At 48.4% G+C, this 19,057-nt stretch overlaps 1 protein-coding gene across 2 annotated transcripts; it reads right to left on the bottom strand.

The window, feature by feature from the left end:
- Window positions 1–694: 694 nt before the first annotated feature.
- Window positions 695–18,493, bottom strand: TMEM41A (transmembrane protein 41A). 2 transcript variants are annotated; one of them, XM_054040743.1, is made up of 5 exons: window positions 18,288–18,493; window positions 8,169–8,322; window positions 6,472–6,633; window positions 3,838–3,976; window positions 695–2,733 (listed from the first exon to the last, which is right to left on the bottom strand). In XM_054040743.1, the coding sequence occupies exons 1-5, from the start codon at window positions 18,389–18,391 to the stop codon at window positions 2,510–2,512; spliced, it is 783 nt and encodes a 260-aa protein (XP_053896718.1). In that variant the 5' UTR covers window positions 18,392–18,493; the 3' UTR covers window positions 695–2,509. The 2 variants fall into 2 exon arrangements, with proteins under 2 accessions (XP_053896718.1, XP_053896719.1); XM_054040744.1 differs by lacking the exon at window positions 18,288–18,493 and adding an exon at window positions 17,755–17,868.
- Window positions 18,494–19,057: the final 564 nt, after the last annotated feature.

Genomic DNA, 19,057 nt, shown 5'->3' with positions numbered 1-19,057 from the left:
TGCGTATCTTAAATCGACTCCCCCCCGGTAGTGTAGATGTACCCTCAGAATCCAACAGGCCCTAGCCTCAAGGGAATTTCAGCATGCTTAGTTCTTCCAGAAAACATTTTAAACTGGGAAAGACACTGCAAGGTAGGATGATAGCACATCCCGTGCCAGAGGATACGGGATACGCCACCACTGCAGGGCATCTGAGTGCAGCAGGAATGCCAAGCAAAGGCCACAAGTGAACTTTATGCTCTGGATGTTTTCCTGACCATACTGATCATCTCTCATCACCAGTTGCCATTACCAGCAAGTTTCCAGCCAATGGCAAAGAAGAGTGGTTAGCAGCAACTTCCGGCTCACTGGGCAAAGCAAACTTGGTCTCAGGCCAGGGCCTTACAGACAGCCACTTTGCTAAACCTCTTGGCTGAGGCTTCCTGGAATGGGCTTGGACACTGACCTACCCTCCCCAGGTGAGAGAGGGTTCCCTTAGCTCTGAGGGGGAAGTATAGGGGCCACTCACTGCCAGACACCTTTGCAAGCACAAAATTTGCTTCATTTAACAAACTTGCTCTGTAAAGTTTCACGTAGGGTGACCAGACAGCAAGTGTGAAAAATCGGGACGGGGGTGGCGGGGTAATAGGACCCTATATAAGAAAAAGACCCAAAAATCGGAACTGTCCCTATAAAATCGGGACATTTGGTCACCCTAGTTTCATCACCATTTATTTGAGATGCAGTAATTTACATGTAAACAGATGCCTGGGTGGTAAGGCACTTTGTGTGAAGTCCAGGCAAGGACACAAATCACCACTCAGCTGGGCTCCAGCAGCCAGGCATTTCTGGGCTATGTTTCCTTCAATCTTCTTGCCTAAGAAGCAGCTGATTCACAATGTGCCCCAGGCAGTACAGGCACAGATGCAGCCTCACTACAGAGAAGTCCATTCCTCAGTATGAAACCTTGTCAGCAGGAAACAGCTCCTGAAGAGCTAGACACGGACAGAAAGATTTGCTATTTCCCCAAACACATGGATGGCACAAGTGATGCTGAGACCAATTCCCTGGACATACTGCTGCTGGGTTTCCTCTGTTCAAAAATAGGCAGGTAAAAGGCACAGGGCTTGGCTATGCAGTGACCAGGTTTAGTGCTGGTTTCCTGCATTTAGAAACTATACTCCAAAAAACCCAGGAGCACTGGCTCTGGGCCAGACAGGCTGGATAACCAAGTGAGGCTGGGATGATTTAGCTGGGAATTGGTCCTGCTTTGAGCAGGGGGTTGGACTAGATGACCTCTTGAGGTCCCTTCCAACTCTGATATTCTATGATTCTAGGCTACTTCTGGAGCTGTGTATCCATTTTCTCAAGCAGGCAGTCTCTTTCCATGCACAGAATTGCACACATGGCCTGAGGCATTATGGAAGCAGCAGGAGGTTTTGTATCTTCTGCTGATATACTGGGGATTTATTGGCCACTGCTGGAGGCAGGCTAGAGGGGATGAGGATGCCCTGGGACGGGAGTACAGCTATTCCCATTCCTTAGGAGGCACTAAAAGAATGACATTGAAGAATACGGCATGGGGAGGAATCCTAAAGTGAGCTGCAGAGCAACAAGCAATCACAGGAAAGGATCTGGGTAGGGTGGGGCTGAGGTGTGCCTGGAAGTAATCTGTGCCAGAAGGAAAGAAGCAGGCCAGCTATGGATGCAGCAAGGGTACTTGTGCTCTCCTGAATCCAGCACAACAGGAAGCACAACCCTTGTGAATTGTGTGGACCAAGCAAGGGGAAGTCTGGCCTGGGCTCCAGCACAATAATGGATCCTCCCCAATAAACCCCTGGGCACAATCACCCTGGCAGGAGGCCTGTTAACCCTCGAGCCTGTAGCATTAGCTCAGCTCTAGTGAAAGCCCCACTGCACAGCACACGGAGATGGGGGAGGAAGGAGGCAGCGACATGCTGTAGCCTTGCAGGAGGCCTTGTCTGAACAGACCTGAATCCCGTGTGCCAGGGCGAGCAGAGCTGCTTTCGCTGGGCAGGCGGGCACACAGGTGGCTCATTTATTACAGCCAGCCTAGTTCTCACCCTGCACGACTCTACCACCACCGCCATCTTAAACCAACTGCCATATGAATGGCAGTCACCTAGCAGTGCCTGCCAGCACTTCAGAGAGGCCAAGGGCACTGGACACACTTGGCAAACCCCTGTGGAGGCCAGGAGCTCCAGCATGGCACTAAATGTGGCACCACTTCACCAGGGTCAGAAAATGGACCCACAGATTTTTCCGAAGCCCATTGGCAGCTCCCCCGTGACCCAGACATTCACATTTATACAAGCACCATTTAAAATGAGACCATCACAACTCCTCCTAGACTTAAAAAGATTTAAGAACTGCAGTTGTCCTCTGCCCTGGCTTGTGCAGAGAAGAGGCAGTGCAGCCAGCAAGTTAAAACACCATCTAGTTGCTGACGATTGCACCGTCCCCATAATTGAACAATCAGACATTCTGAACAGCTGCTGCACCCAGTCCCTCACATGCTCTTTTTGCCGTTGAGCAGGCGAACACTCTGGTCCTTTTCATCCAATTTCAGGTGTGTCCGGCTGAATTGCTTAATCAGGGTCCCCGGTATCAATGCCACCATGGCTATGGCCAGTAGCTTAAGCAACGTGCCCCAGGAGAAAATGGCATCCAGGGACGTGATCTGCGAGAGGATGGCACCCGTCTGCACACAAATGAAGTTATAAGGGATCAGACCTGGAAGAGTCAGAGGGAGAAGCCTGTTACTAGACAACCATCCCTAGTGCCCTGGTGCATCTTCAGGATGGCTCTGGCTAAATACCCACAGATCCGTACTGCTCAGAGATGGCATGCAGAGTACAGTGTAACACACTGGTCAAAGGTCACATCTTCTCTGCAGCCAAGTGTGCTGACAAAGCTGAGAGCTGCACATTAAATTAAATTAAATTAATGGAGATATCCCATCTCCTAGAACTGGAAGGGACCTTGAAAGGTCATCGAGTCCAGCCCCCTGCCTTCACTAGCAGGACCAAGTACTGATTTTGCCCCAGATCCCCAAGTGGCCCCCTCAAGGATTGAACTCACAACCCTGGGTTTAGCAGGCCAATACTCAACCCCCTGAGCTATCCCTCCCCCCACATGCACATGGTGGAATACAGCTCAGTGCCCCTGGGTCACTTTTGTTTGCTAGTGCTACAGGGGACTAACCATTGTGAAGAAAACAGGGACATAAGCAATGCCCCCTCTCTGCCCCTCCATCTTGGGGAAGCCTTTCTGGACAGGCTGCGCCCAGCCTCATCTAACACAGCTGGGGTCCTGTCACTGAGAATGCTCCACTCCCAGCTCCTGACACAGCCAAGTGGCCAACCTGGCTGCAGCAGTGCAGTGGGCAATCTGCATCATCTATGCTGTACAGCGCCTGGTGAGAGGACAGCACACATGAGGCTGGGGCCAGGGGTGAGTTTCTGCAGGGCCATTGTGTGGGTTTGTGCAAACAGGGGAGATTGTAGAAAACACTCGGGTTGGACAGTTGAGCCACAATGCCATCTCCCAGCACTCATTAAAAACCAATGGGCATCGCGACACCCGACGACAGCCGAGTTCTCTCCAGGAACAGCCATTTCACCCTGGGAAGAGGTAACAGTGTAAGGGCACAGACAGTAGCGAATCAGGAAACTAACAGCCAAGTGACTGTTGCTGTGGGACCCTTAAAGCTGGAATTCCTCAAGTGTAGCATGGTACGTTCTCAGGTTTGCTGGGTTCTAACAGCAGCAAAGAGTAGGTTGGGTTTGATCCCTTCCTGAATACGGAGCCTGCTTGTCCCCAGCCCCAGCTCCTTACCGATAAGGACGGAGAAGAAGAACTGAGAAACCGGGATGTTCAGGATCGGAGACGCCAGGTTCAGAAACCAGTTTGGGGTCATGGGGAAAAGTCTCAGAAACAACAAGAAGAAAAATAAGCAGCTTCTGTTCTCCTCCACCTGCCATCGGACAAGAGAAACCAGGTCAGCACTGCCACTGCCCGTTACCGGCCAACTACTGCAGGGCCGAGACACCCAGTCTGACACTAGCAGAGGTTCAGGGCTTCATTTCAATAAGCCACAATGTAACATCAGCCCAGAATCAAAGCAAACCAGAGTAGCTTAGTACCATGGTACCCACATGCACCAGGATCAGCTTTGCCTGTGCAACAGCTGCACCCAGTGAAAGTACACGCTAACCTGGGGTGTGAAAGACCAGTGGAAAAGTGGCCCATCACTGACGGGCAGATATGATCTAAACAAACACTTACACAAAGGGCAGCTGCATTCCCTGCATCTTACCCTGCTTTCCAGCAGCGCCATTCCACTAGTGAAAACTGGTTCCCAAGGTCACTATAATGGGTAGTCCTTAAAATTAAAAAGGCAGCCAGGTCAGTGTGGAAGGGAAGGGTGAACATGCAACCTCAGCCCTGTCCCTTGAGCATCTCCTTAACAGTGTAAGGGCACCTTTTGCTGTGTCCAGGCAGCAGCACTGCGAGAAAGCAGTAGGATGTGATCAGCCAGACATTCTCCACACCCTCGGGGCTTGCTCCAGCCAACACTTACCTGATTGACTCCACTCCTGCTAGGAAACACTCTGCCTGACAGCAGTGTTTTCAGGCTTGGGCCCTTAGTAACACGGCTGTCTGGAGTGTTCCCAGTGCTATACATGGTCACTGATCAATTCTAACAGCACAATACAGCCTAAGGGAGGCTTTGCACTTAGTGGCCAGACTTTGGAGGGGTTAAAAAGGACAAAAAAAGGCCACAGCAAGCCCCTCCTTCCTGTACCAGATACTTGCTGCCCCTTGCCGCCTATCAACCCCCTTAGCACAGTAGGCACTTGTCAGCTTGGCCAGCCACTACCCCATGCTCTGCTGACTCTTGGTGCCGCAGGCTAAGGAGGCACTGCCATTCCTGTGCAGACCCCTCAGGGCACAGTTCAAAGTAGCAGCGCCGCATGGTCTCAGACACCATCCGATGGTCCAGGGACATCTACATCGAGCACATCACCGGCCACCGACAGTACCAGGAAGCGTGAGCCAGAGTGACATCGTTCTCCCACTACGAGAAAGGGATCAAGTGACCTTCTCCGTTGGATCATATGAACTGGAACCATAAACTCCCTGAACATTAAATCTCAACAAATGAGGGTCAATCCATCCTCATCATCATATCCACCCATTATACCCCACACCCAAACATAGCCACTCTATGAACTTCATACCCTCATATCTCAATGCCTGTACTTTGACCCATCAACCTTTTACCCCCAATCAGGGATATTGCAGATTATGTATTCCTTATGCCACCCGATCTTAAACCAAACTTTGCACCCTCGATAATTTGTACGTTATTCCCTGATAACCAGAAACTTCTATGCTCGAACTCTGTTCACTTTTTTTTTTTTTAAATCATCATCTTAATAAATTTTTTAAATCTGTCTCTCACCCTCTGGCCGGCATTCAGCCTCCAAGCTGCATTCTCCACAATATTATTCTGCAGTTAAAACCAGTCTAAAGCTCCTGTGCAGCAAACCTACAGCCTTTGCTCTATTTAACAGACACAAGGCTAAGAGGGTTGGCTTAAAGCAGCTTCCAGCCCTTGTAATGCCTTCGATCATTTTAAGAATTTGTATCAATTTAAACTGCAAAACAAGAGCAGCCTCCCCATATGCTCACAGAGAGTCCTAGCGGGGAATGGCAGGTGGGCTGTATAGCAGGCATGGACAGGTGGGGCACCAAGTCAGGTGGTCCCTGGGCCAGAGCTGATTTTTAAATGTGAATACCGGAACTGAATCTATGCCAAGTTTCTGTTTGCAGAATTCAGAGACTATTGCTTGAGAGCTCAGAGTATCCCACCCTTCCTAAGCGTCCACTGCATTTTATTCTTGTCAGCTGTACTGGTCAAGCAGGGTTACGGCAGAACGAACTGGTATCTTCCTGGGCATCAAAGTTACTTACCAAGTTCTAGCTAGTTACACCTGCCGTCAGAGAGGTTGCTAAGGCATCTCTGAAGGCCCAATTTGGCCTGCTGGGGACGATGCATGAGAAAGCAGAGCCCAGCTTAACTCTCAGAACCCAGGGCGCGTTTACATTTGAAAGGAGCAGAGAGAGAGAGAGATTGACACACAAACACAGAACCCCCTGGGGCCACTCTTCCAATTCCTTTTCAAAGCAAACAGGGCTGAAGCTAGAGGGCACTACCATACAGGAGTACCTACTCCATTATAACTACTGTGGTTAGTTCTCACTCTGAAAAGCCCATGCTGCTTACTTTCTGGGTCCACTGGACTGATTCCAAAGCCAGAAGGACAATAACGGCCATGGTGGTAAGACACAGGGAACTAAAGAACCACAAATGCAGGGCCTGGGCTAAGAAGGGGCTGTAGGATCACAGCTCAGCTCTGCTCCAGTCAGCCCGGGGGTTTGTCCCAGCAGCAGGGATCTCTTTACCTTTCTTTGCAGCATGGCCACTTTATCAGGAAACCAGTAGACTACGAACTGTTTCCCAAAGGCCCTGGAGAGCAGGTAACAGCAGGTGGCACCCACAGAAGTCAAAGCAGAGCACAGCAAGAGCCCCATCCATGGTCCAAACAGAGCCCCAGCGAGGATGTTCTGGTAGAACAAAAGCAGGGTGTGAGACCTTATGAATAAGAGACTGGACAAATATGATCAGCAATGTGTACACAATCACAGCCAGCCCAACTCTCCTCTGGCCACATGGGTGGCTTGATGGGGACCCGGCCATCCCCTTTGCTCCCACAGGGACACAGCTTCGCTGCCTGTCCTGGACTTTCTGTATTAAAACTCCAGAGAGAGGATCTCCCATCCAGACAAGGCAGAGAGTTTGGGGACAGTGTCAGTCATTCCAAAGAGAGAAGCTCTGTCACCTTCGCGCAAGATGCCAGGTACATCTGGGGCAGGGAACCACCTAGCTCAGTTGTGGCCTCTGAGTGCCACCATAACACAAACGGTTAAAACCCATGGCTCATTCTAGAAGCTACACCAGTGCAGGAGAGCAGTGTCTGAACTGACCACTGCAGTCTCAGTCCTTGAGTCAGGGAGCTCAGTTGCCTTATGGAGGAGACTCACTCGGTTCCTCCCTTGGTCCCTGAATTCCAGGGCTTGAAAGGCACCTGGCTCAGGTGACCTAAAGCATTTGCACAGTGCAGCCAGCATCTTAGCAGAGGTTGTCTCATGGATGCCTTCCTTCCCATTTGTGATCAGACAATAGGCCAAGACCAACTACCACCTCTGCTGACATGGAATGGTAATAGCATGGGAATATTAAGAACTTATCTAAAGCTATTCCAAGTGGCAGAAACCAGGGTGAACCAGAACCATGTACATCAGTAAAGTGCTTGAGCACCGCACAACAGTCTGATTGAAAACCAGCTCTACCCAAACTCAACCAGGTGCACAGTAAGTGGATTACTAACAGATCACCAAGTGTAATCATTGGGTGGGATCCTACAGAAACTGGACCTCAGCCCAAGGCTGTTCAATATTAATATTTTTATCAACAATTTAGAGATGAATATAGAGTCACTGTAGATATTGTATATGGAAAAACTGGTTGTTTAGTAAATAATGAGGGTGGAGTGTCATACAGAGCCAACAGGATCACTTGGTAAATTGGGCACGATCAGAAACTATATGTTTGAATATGGCCAAATGTAAGGTCACATCTATAAAGAAAGAATGTCAGTCGCATGGCACATGGGACCGTAGCCTGAAAGCAGTGACTCTGAATAGGACTTAAGAGGTCATTAAACTGAGCATGAGCTTCCAGTGCGAGGCTTTGCCCCTTGGAGGTATAACCGGGGGAATAGAAAGGAGCAGGGATGAGCTTCTCCCCATAGCATTGTCATTAAACCTTGATGGTTCACCCCCCCTAGTGTTTTGTATCTACCTCTGGCTAGTAGGTCTAGTCCCCAGGCTAGGGGTGTACAATATATTTCTCAAACTCCCAAATAGGAGTCCTGTTCACCTGGAAGCAAGGTGATAGGCCAGGACAGGGGGTTAAATGGTGAGCCCAATAAACAAGAGAGCCCAGTGAATGGTCTAAGACCCCATGGCAAATCCCAGCTTTGGAAAGCCTGGTGAAGGAAAAAGAACAGAGAGTGCTAGAGAGCTGAGTGGGTGCATACCAGAAAGCTGGAGCCGGGGATGGCGAAGGACTGCTTGTAGAGGTAGGCAGCACAGAACAGCAGCAACACATAGCTCTGGTGCTCTTGCTTATAGTACTGTAGAAACTCTGAAAGCTCTCGCAGCTCCTCCAAGTCTGATGGGAACTTGAGTGACCTGAGAAGGAAGAGGGAGACCCAACTAAAATGATAAATCCTTGACACGCCAAGCACCTCTCAAACATATTCTGCACACATTAACAAACTGACAGCCAAGGTCAAATATCTTCACCAGATTTTACAAATGGGGAAACTGAGGCAGGTCAAGTTACTTCAGGTCAGAGGAACTCTGTGGCAAACTGTCTAGTGACCTAAGTTCCCTCTAAGCTGCATGGCCACACAGCAGGCTATAAAGATCCATGCAGGCATGCAGCCACAGGGGCCTGGAGAAGTGAGAGGTAGGGGGTGGGCGGGGAGGGGAGCAAGTTGGGACATGCAGGGCTGCTGGCAGGGAGAGGTGCCTCTCCCCCAGCCCCAGCCCTGGGGCTGCTGTGGTGAGATAGGGCTGGGGGGGGGGGGGGAAGAGTCTCCTCTCTCCCCACCACAGCCCCAGGGCAGCCTGCACCCCAAACCCCTCATCCCTGGCCCCACCCCAGAGCCACACCCCCAGCCGGAGCCCTCACCCCCACACCCACCATCTGCCCCACCCCAGAGCCTGCACCCCAACCCGGATCCCCCTCCCACTCTCCGAACCCTTTGGCCCCACCCCCACCACAAACACCTCCATATTGGTGCACATAAAATTAATTCCGCACATGAATATAAAAAATTAGAGGGAACAATGCTAGTGACTCAATGACATTCTCATTTGAACTCTAGAATTCCTAGGAAATCGACCAGCAGGCTTTACACCAACATAGGCCTTTTCTAAATGTGAACAGCAATGCTATATTGCAGAGCAAGCTCCTGCTTTACCTATGCAGTGCACTCACTCAGCTTGACAAACATTCCCATGACCGACCTTTGGTATTGCTTAGCGGACCCAGCCAGCCTGCATAGAACAAGCTGAAACAGTCCGAACAAAAGAGCTTCCCCTACCTCATCTTCAGCAAACTGAAAATTAACAGTACTGTTTGCATCCCACCTGGATCATTCATCTCCTACCCTGAAGCAAGATTGAAAACAGAATCCAGGGCATCGCTAGATGGGATTGGAGCCAGTGCACAGATCACCATGCTGCATGCAAGCAGCTGACATTCCTCACAGAGGAGGTGTTGGAGGCACCAGTGCCAGGATCTCTTGGTCACCATGGCACTGACTATCCCAGGTTGCTGCTGGCCCGACTCATACCGCTGGCTGCACTCTGGATCCAGTGTTTGGGCTGAGTATGGAGGTATGACAACTGTAGATTTTACCCATGGCAGGGACCAACTGTTGCCTCCCGCAATTTGAGGTTGGGGCTAGACACTTTGATGGCCCTTCATCAGAGATTAATTGGACCTGGTCATTTCTTGAGGAAGAATATCGTTCACACCATTCTGCTGGTTGAATAGTACTATATGACGATCTTTTACCTTCCACTACTGGTTAAGTGCTGTGTGCATCTTCCTTATTGATTTCCACCTCACAGGTCATCATGGTTTACATCTCTCCTCTGGCAACTGATGGAGAAAGCTCAAGTGGCAGAAATCTCACACTGAATTGGACAAATTGCTTCAAAACATATTTTGAAATCTCATGCTGTGGGTGTGCAAAAGTTTCTTTGCTTCCATCACTGTATCAACTAAGCGTATGTCTACACTACCCACCGGATCAGCGGGCAGCGATCGATCCAGCGGGGATCGATTTATCGCATCTAGACTAGACACGATAAATCGACTCCCGAGTGCTCTCCTGTCGACTCCTGTACTCCACTGCCGCAAGAGGCGCAGGCAGAGTCGATGGGGGAGCAGCAGCAGTTGACTCACCACGGTGAAGACACTGCAGTGAGTAAGTCTAAGTACATCGACTTCAGCTACGTTATTCACGTAGCTGAAGGTGAATAACTTAGATCGATCCCCCCCAATGTAGACCAGGCCTAAGTCTCAATCAGATGATTTATGCTGATGAATGAACGAATAGGAAACAGCTGTTATTCAGTAACCAACAAAACTCCAACACACCAAGCAGATTCTGACGGAACCACCTGCTTCTGTGGCTGCAGAGTGATTTCTGTAGAGTTCAAACACTGAATTGTCTCAGTTGGACATTATAGATTCAGACTTTAAGGTCAGAAGCAGGGCTTTGGAGCAGAGCCCGGAGCTGAAGCACGGACCAGTAGATTTTTGCCCGGAGCTGGAGTGGAGCAATTAAAAAATGTGATTGCTCCAAATCCCTGGTCAGACAGGACCATTATGATCTTCTAGTCTGACCTCCTGCACAATGCAGGCCACATAATCTCACCCACTCACTCCTATAACAAACCCTGATCTATGTCTGAGCTACTGAAGTCCTCAACTTGTGGGGCTGTAGGCTCAAGACTTCAAGGTGCAGAGAATCCTCCAGTAAGTGACACGTGCCCCACGCTGCAGAGGAAGGCAAAAAACCCAGAGGGCCTCTGCCAATCAGCCCTGGAGGAAAATTCCTTCCCGACCCCAAATATGGCAATCAGCTAAACCCTGAGCATGCGTGCAAGACTCACCAGCCAGACACCCAAGAAAGAATTCTCTGTAATAACTCAGATCCCACCCTATCTAGAGTCCCATCACAGGCCATTGGGCATATTTATCAATAATAGTCAAAGAACCTAATTTTGGCAATTAATTGATCATACCATCCCTTCGATAAACTTATCAAGCTTAGTCTTGAAGCTAGATATGTCTTTTGCCTCCACTGCTCCCCTTGGAAGGTTGTTCCAGAACTTCACTCCTCTGATGGTTAGAAATCTTCGTCTAATTACAAGTCTAAACTTCCTGATGGCCAGTTTATATCCATTTGTTCTTGTGTCCACATTGATACTGAGCTTAAATAACTCCTCTCCCTCACTGGTATTTATCCCTCTGATATCTTTATAGAGAGCAATCATATCTCCCCTCAGCCTTCTTTTGGTTAGGCTAAACAAGCCAAGCTCTTTGAGTCTCCTTTCATATGACAGGTTTTCCATTCCTTGGATCATCCTAGTAGCCTCTCTCTGTACCTGTTCCAGTTTGAATTCATCCTTCTTAAACATGGGAGACCAGAACTGCACACAGTATTCCAGATGAGGTCTCACCAGTGCCTTGTATAACGGTACTAACACCTCCTTATCTCCACTGGAAATACCTCACCTGATGCATCCCAAGACCGCATTAGCTTTTTTCACAGCCATATCACATTGGTGGCTCATAGTCATCCTGTGATCAACCAATACTCCGAGGTCCTTCTCCTCCTCTGTTACTTCCAACTGATGTGTCCCCAGCTTATAACAATAGTTCTTGTTATTAATCTCTAAATGCATGACCTTGCACTTTTCACTATTACATTTCATCCTATTACTATTACACCAGTTTACAAGGTCATCCAGATCTTCCTGTAGGATATCCCGGTCCCTCTCCGTATTGGCAATACCTCCCAGTTTCGTGTCATCTGCAAACTTTATTAGCACATTCCCACTTTTTGTGCCAAATTCAGTAATAAAAAGATTAAATAAGATTGGTCCCAAAACTGATCCCTGAGGAACTCCACTAGTAACCTCCTTCCAGCCTGACAATTCACCTTTCAGTATGACCCGTTGTAGTCTCCCCTTTAACCAGTTCCTTATCCACCTTTTGGTTTTCATATTGATCCCCATCTTTTCCAATTTAGCTAATAAATCCCCATGTGGAACCGTATCAAATGCCTTACTGAAATCAAGGTAAATTAGATCCACTGCGTTTTCTTTGTCTAAAAAGATCTGTTACCTTCTCAAAGGAGGTGATCAGGTTGGTTTGGCACGATCTACCTTTTGTAAAACCATGTTGTATTTTGTCCCAATTAACATTGACCTCAATGTCCTTAACTACTTTCTCCTTCAAAATTTTTTCCAAGACCTTGCATACTACAGATGTCAAACTAACAGGCCTGTAGTTACCTGGATCACTTTTTTCCCCTTTCTTAAAAATAGGAACTACGTTAGCAATTCTCCAGTCATACAGTACAACCCCTGAGTTTACAGATTCATTAAAAATTCTTGCTAATGGGCTTACAATTTCACGTGCCAGTTCCTTTAATATTCTTGGATGAAGATTATCTGGGTCCCCTGATTTAGTCCCATTAAGCTGTTCGAGTTTGGCTTCTACCTCAGATGTTGTAATATCTACCTCCGTAGCCTCATTCCCATTTGTCATCCTACCATTATCCCAAAGCTCCTCATTAAAGACTGAGGCAAAGTATTTGTTTAGATATTGGGCCATACTTAAATTATCCTTAACCTCCACTCCGTCCTCAGTGTTTAGCGGTCCCACTTCTTTCTTTGTTTTCTTCTTATTTATATGGCTATAGAACCGTTTACTATTGGTTTTAATGCCCTTTGCAAGGTCCAACTCTACATGGCTTTTGGCCTATCTCACTTTATCCCTACATGTTTTGACCTCAATAAGATAGCCTACAAGGAGTGGAAGATGGGAGGGATCAGCAAGGAAAACTTTCTGCTTTTTCTTAATCACCCCTCTGAGATGCTTACTCATCCAGCTTGGTCTACAAGTTTACACAGCCACACTCATTCCAGTCCAAGGGCTGTTGGTATCTCTGTGTTCCACAATCTACTCTTTGGACTAGCATCTGACCTGGCTGGGGAAGACCAGCAGGTGACACTTGTCCATTGTTGTCTGAAACACCCATAAACTTCAACGCAGTTAAAGAGATAGTGCATCTACTATCACTGTCATCAACAAAGTGCATATAGGAAACAAATTATTGTCAACCATACAAAACCTATGTGGTTATCAGGATTTGTTCCATCTTGGGGAAATTCTGTTACAGAGAAAGATAAAATGAGCTTAACAGACAGACACCCATTCTTAGATAGCATGGCCTGAATCCCGTCTCAGAGCCAATGTGTTAATTCACTCGGAGAGAGAAAAATCAAGGGGACACATTCAAGCCTCCCGCCTTTTGTCTTACCTCTAAGCATCTGTTTGCCCCTCTTTTCTCTGAAAAATTAAAAGAACGTCCAGCCCTCTACTGGCTTACACAGTTCATTTAAAGAATACCATATCCTTTCTACAGAGCCAGATAGCAGTCTGGAAGATGTCAGTCTGTGCGAGGGGCCACACACTGGCATTCCAGTTCCAGAGGGGAGTCCACATCTCTACACATATCTCATCATCAGGATGGATTTAAAAAAAAAAAAAACACACACACACACCAAAATGTTTTTTGAGGGGGAAAAAACCTTCTCAAAAAAATCCGATCTAAAGAGGTTTTAATTAAGATATCTTTGAGCTATAATGTATCTCATCATGGAACAGGGATTATATATTCTAATTCTATAGTATGAGACAATATATTCATGTAATGTTTAAGAATAGTTTTGTAAATGAATTCCAATAGTTCATGGATTAGGGACCCAATCTTATGGGGTTCCAGGAGCTTCTGTATAGATTATTTAGGTTAATCTTTCTATCTACCCAATGGAACTCAGTGCTCAGTCTAGAAGATACCATCAGAGATGCTTAATTTTGCAGTTCCCAAACCGCGGATTTGTGTCTCCAGAGATAACATGCTTTTTAACAGCAAAAATGCTTTTAAATAAATCAAATAATAGAGGTGAGAAATAACAGACCTCAACCCTATTGTCCCTCTGCAGATTTGTGTACACAGAGTCAATCCCTTACTTCTCTCTAAAAGTACAAAGTTTCAAAAAGTTCAATGAATAGAAGATTGTTGGGGGCGGAATAGATCTGGACAAAGAGAAGAAGTCTGGAGATAAATGTGAAAAGGGAGGGACCGGCAGTAGAAACAAAAGTGAAACTGGTTGAACAGCATATTCCAGAAGTCTTGAGGTCTTTCTGAGTGTAGCCTTCATTGATTTGATAGGGTTACCATATTTCAACAATCAAAAAAGAGGACGGGAGGAGCCTCGCCCTAGCCCCACCCCCGTCCTGCCCTGGCCCAGCCCCTTCCCCTTCCACTCCCTCCCACTTCCCGCCCCTTCAGAACCCCCAACCCTCCCCCCCACTCCTTGTCCCCTGACTGCCCCCTCCTGGGACCCCTTCCCCTAACTGCCCCCCAGGACTCCACCCCCTACCTAAGCTTCCCTGCTCCTTGTCCCCTGACTGCCCCCTCCTGAGACCTTCCCCCCATCCTAACTGGCTCCCTAGGACCCTACCCCCACCTGTCCCCTGACTGCCCCAACCCTTATCCACACCCTCACCCCCTGACAGCCCCCCCCCCGAACTCCTGACCCATCTAAACCCCTCTGCTCCCTGTCCCCTGACTGTCCCCTCCTGGGACCCCTGCTCCTAACTGCCCTCCAGAACCCCACCCCCTACCTAAGCTCCCTGCTCCTTGTCCCTTAACTGCCCCTTCCTGAGACACCCCCCCCCCCACCTGCTCGGCAGCAGGGGGAGGGGGAGCAGGGTCGGAGCTCCAGACTGCCGGAGGCCCGAGGCGAACAGCCGGCCGGCGATCTGCGAATGCAGGGAGGGGGGGAGGGAGGGAGGGAGAGAGAAGAGGGGAGTGGTCTCAAGGAGGGGGAAGTGGAGGAAGGGCTCTGGCTGCCGGAGTCCCGTGCGAGTGGCAGGATCCGGCCGGCTGCCCTGTAAGCCGCGCACGCACTGCATGGGGGGGAAAATCCGGACATTTACAAATTTCCCCCGGACGCTATTTTTAACTCAAAAAAGCCGGACAAATCCGGCAGAATCCGGACGAATGGTAACCCTAGATTTGAGATCTACCATTCCATTCTCTCACTAGAAGAGAAAACCTATAATGGCAGCAGGCAATAAAAAGAGACCCAGTTTGGGACTAAGAACCATTCAAGAAATACATGTTTGCTGATGATGTTTTAAAGAAAGTCACACCAGTGAACTGGTGGAAGTCACTTAAGCACTTGGATTCAGAGACTGATGAAGTGATAATCTCACTTTTAACAGCAGTAGCTTCTTCTGCTGGTGTAGAAAGAATATTTTCTTCCTTTGGACTAATTCATTCCAAATTGAGAAATTTGTTTGGGACCTGAAAAAGCAAGAAAGATTGTTCATAATCTGGAAAAGAAAAACAAACAGGAAAATGAAGATGAAGACGACTGAGTTAGCTACAGAAGCCAATATTTTATGTTTCTCACATTGACCTGGCTGACATAGTCTTTAATTTTTGTTTTTTTGTTTTGTTTTTTAAATATTTCATTTAACTATCTTAGTTAAAAACAATTTTAACAAAAATAAACCTGATTTTAAAAAACTTGAATGTTTAACTAAATTCAAAATTTCATATGCTTGTTTTGTTAAAATATTATGTGTTTGCTGCTGAAGAAAAAAATCCAGAATACATAACTTTGCTGTTCTAGTTAAATAAAACAATTTAAATGTCTGTCTGATGATGTTCTCCTCCTTAATACAGCATGGCAAAAAAATCCTCCAAATATTAATGATTAACCTGTTGAACTGGAGATAGTTCACCTCCCAATGACTTCATAAATATCTGCTTCATTTACCTTTGGTAAATGAAAGAGCCAAACAATCATCCATTTTCTGATATAGCTGTAAAACTAATCTGAAAAGTTTTCAAAATAAATCACTTTAAAAATGTATAGTGTGTACCTTCTAAAAATGAAACCTACATCTATCTGAGTTGTGAAGAATATGTATTAACGTTATAACAACCAACAAGAATGCACTTTTATGTAGAAATCCATGATTAAATAGAGTCTTCCCAACTAGTGATTTAAATCAAATTCACCCTGCTCATCATTAAAGGAGTTTTCACTGTGTGCACGCACATGTTTTTCACTTGCGATGTTCCACAACAGCCTTCTACCCTTGACAGTCAGAGACCTCTTTGCACCTTATTAGCAAAATAACATTAAGCTAAGAAGAGTCACTGGTCAGTACAAGTCACCTGGTTTTATCCCTGGCAGCAAGGCATGAGCAGGTCTTCAACAGGGTCAGATCCTCAGCTGGTTTGAACTGTCCTTGCTCCATTGACCTCAGTGGAGCTATGACAATTTGCACCAGCTGAGGTTCTGCCCCAAAGAGCAGAGGAGCCTGGAGAACAAACTCAGGTAACACATAGCAAATGGTATGTTAGAATCCAGAGTTAAGTGACGCAATAAGAGCTGGTACCTGTGGGTGGGGTGGGCTATTGCTTGCTTTTACTGGTTTTCTGGGTGGCAATTCCTGGTTTGGGGGCAACAATGGGCTCAAAGCTAGCCAAACCTTTGTTAGGCAGAGCTAAAAATCGAAAGGAATCCCAACTAGAGATGAATGTCACGTGTTTAGGCTTTTGTGCTTGCTGTAAAAAAAACAGGTAGTTTGACTGAGAGTTACATGGCCTTGGACCTGCCTACTTGAGCAATCACTCTCCCAGAACCATAATGCCACAGTGCAGAGAAGCAGAAGGCCCTTTGTTTCAGAGGAGCCACGAGTGGGGTATTCTCTATGAGGGTCCTCCGCTTCGGAATTTACTCGTCCTAGGTGTCATATGGTCCAAATGTGTTGCCTTTCAGAGCACATTCCACAGCCCCTCCTTTTACAGGAGCTTTTGGGAAGGGGAACACTACCTGAGGGCTGCTACTTCAGAACCAGGGTATTTTCTTTATACAGTGCTGCTATAAGGGACTAGGCTTGGTCTACACTTAAAAGGTAGACATAGCTAAGTGGGCAACATGCGTGGGAAAAAAAGTATCAAACCCTTGAATGCCATAGTTATGCCAACCCAGCCCTCAGTGCAAACACATCTATATCAATGGAAGAATACTACATCCCTGATGATGGTAGCAGTCTTACACCGACGGAAAAGCCTCTTCTGGAGGTGTAGGTTGCATCTATGCTATGGGGTTATGCTGGCATAGTTACAGCAACCTAGCTATGCAGGTAGAGTCTCTGTAGTACAGACATACCATCAGTCAGCTATTGCTGGTGCATAATGGAATTTGCTAGAGCACTTGCCTTTTTGCTATTTGTTGTTTAAAAGAAATATCAAGGACACCCACAGCTCTGGAGAGGGACCCTTCTTGCTACAATATAAATCAAAGAAATAAAAAACAAAACATCTTCCAAATCCTAGCAGTCAGGATAGGTGAAGGATCCTAGGAAGATATGTCAAGCCAAAGATGACCGGCACCAACACTGTTAGTTTCAAAACTTCTCAAAGATCGGATTTCACACTGACTTGCTATGGCTAAACATAGCTCAGAACATGCAACACCACATTTCTATGGATTTCACACCCTGCAAAGATCATCACATGGTGGGGATATATTTTTAGGCTGCCACCCTATATTTACAGGCCAACAAATATCCAATATTTCACCCATTCATCCTAAACATCACGCTCAGTCAAAATCAGATAGAGAAAACCCTCCTGACTCTGGAATCATTTAAAATCTTTTCACACAGGGAAAGAGTGCATGCACCTGAGAGCTGCAATTCCCCATTGCAAGATGTGCACATACATTAGATCACAACAGTCATTCTCCTCTGGGCTTTTCTCCAGGACACCCCAGGGCATCACAGCATTCCTTCAGCAAAGCACATTTCCCACAGCGCCGCCGCCCTGCAAAGTCTGGCTGCGGGGTGACAGATGGACGAAGGGAGGGTCAAAGGCTTTTCTCGAAAGCGGCTCCAGGATGCTAGGACGGTGGGCTACAGGTACAGTAAAGCCCTAGATGGCCCGGCCCGTTGGCCAACATGTTCCCGGACCCTAGAACTTCAACACCCCGCCTGCAGGCCCGGCCCTGTGCTCCACACCATGGGCACTGGCAGCACCACGGGCCTGGGGAGCCAGCCCCCCTCAGCAGCCCACAGACGCTCGTGCCCAGCTCTGGTGACCCAGGGGTCCCGGGCTCACAGCGAAAGCTGCGCCGTCAGACGCACCCCAGGCCTGGCACGGGGGTGAAATGTGGGCGGCTCCCACAGGAGGGAGGAGCCGCTTTCCCGGGCCAGAGGGGACAGGACCGGAACCGAGCTGGACCGGGCTGTCACCCACCTGCTGGCCCCGAGCGGGCCCCCCGGGTGCAGCCGCGCCGACAGCAGGTAGAGGCCGCAAGAAGCGGCCCCGAGCAGCCCCAGGAAACCGCAGAGCGGCCGCATCCCGGCGCGGGAGCCGCGGAGCGCAGGTACCGGCAGTCGGCGGCGGGCAGCCGATCATGTGACCGACCGGCGGCTCAGCCTACGGAGCCACGTGAGTGTAACCACGTGACACAGACCGGCTGCTGCTCCTAACATGTGCGCCCTGCTGAGGCCTCGCCCGCCCGCCCGCATGAGCCCGCCCACTTCCCGGTTCGCCAATACGGCCTGAGGCCCCGCCCCGCTGGCCCGGAACTCCCGCTGATGCCCGGGGCGGGGCGGGGTCTCGTAGGTTCTCTGTCTTGGCCCATCGTGAGTTTTGTGCCCCTGGCGCCCCCGAGCCTGTTCGGCAGCAGCTCCCGGGGAGCTCTGCACTGGGCCTCATTGACTTCCGCCTTGCCGAGTTCAGACCCGTGTCTGGTTGGCGCGGTCACTGAATTCCGGGCCTGCCTCCCAGCTCGCTGTCGCACCTCCCTTAGGCAAGTTATTAACGATAGTGTTGAATAGCGGCTGACCCCTGTGGGACCGCGCGAGATATGGCCTCCCAGTTTGACAATGAACTCCTGGTAACTAGTCTGGGCACAGCCTTTCAACCCATCGTGACGTGCACCCACGTTTTCGTAAATTCATCTCTACCCTTTTCCCCAGTTTGTTTAAGAGAATGTCATCTGGGGCTGTGTCAAAAGCGTT

This window comes from Malaclemys terrapin, chromosome 9, assembly GCF_027887155.1.
Source record: "Malaclemys terrapin pileata isolate rMalTer1 chromosome 9, rMalTer1.hap1, whole genome shotgun sequence".
Taxonomy (NCBI): Eukaryota; Metazoa; Chordata; order Testudines; family Emydidae; genus Malaclemys; species Malaclemys terrapin.
The sequence above is the reverse complement of the archived record's forward strand: the minus strand, read 5'-3'. Positions and strand labels throughout refer to the sequence as shown.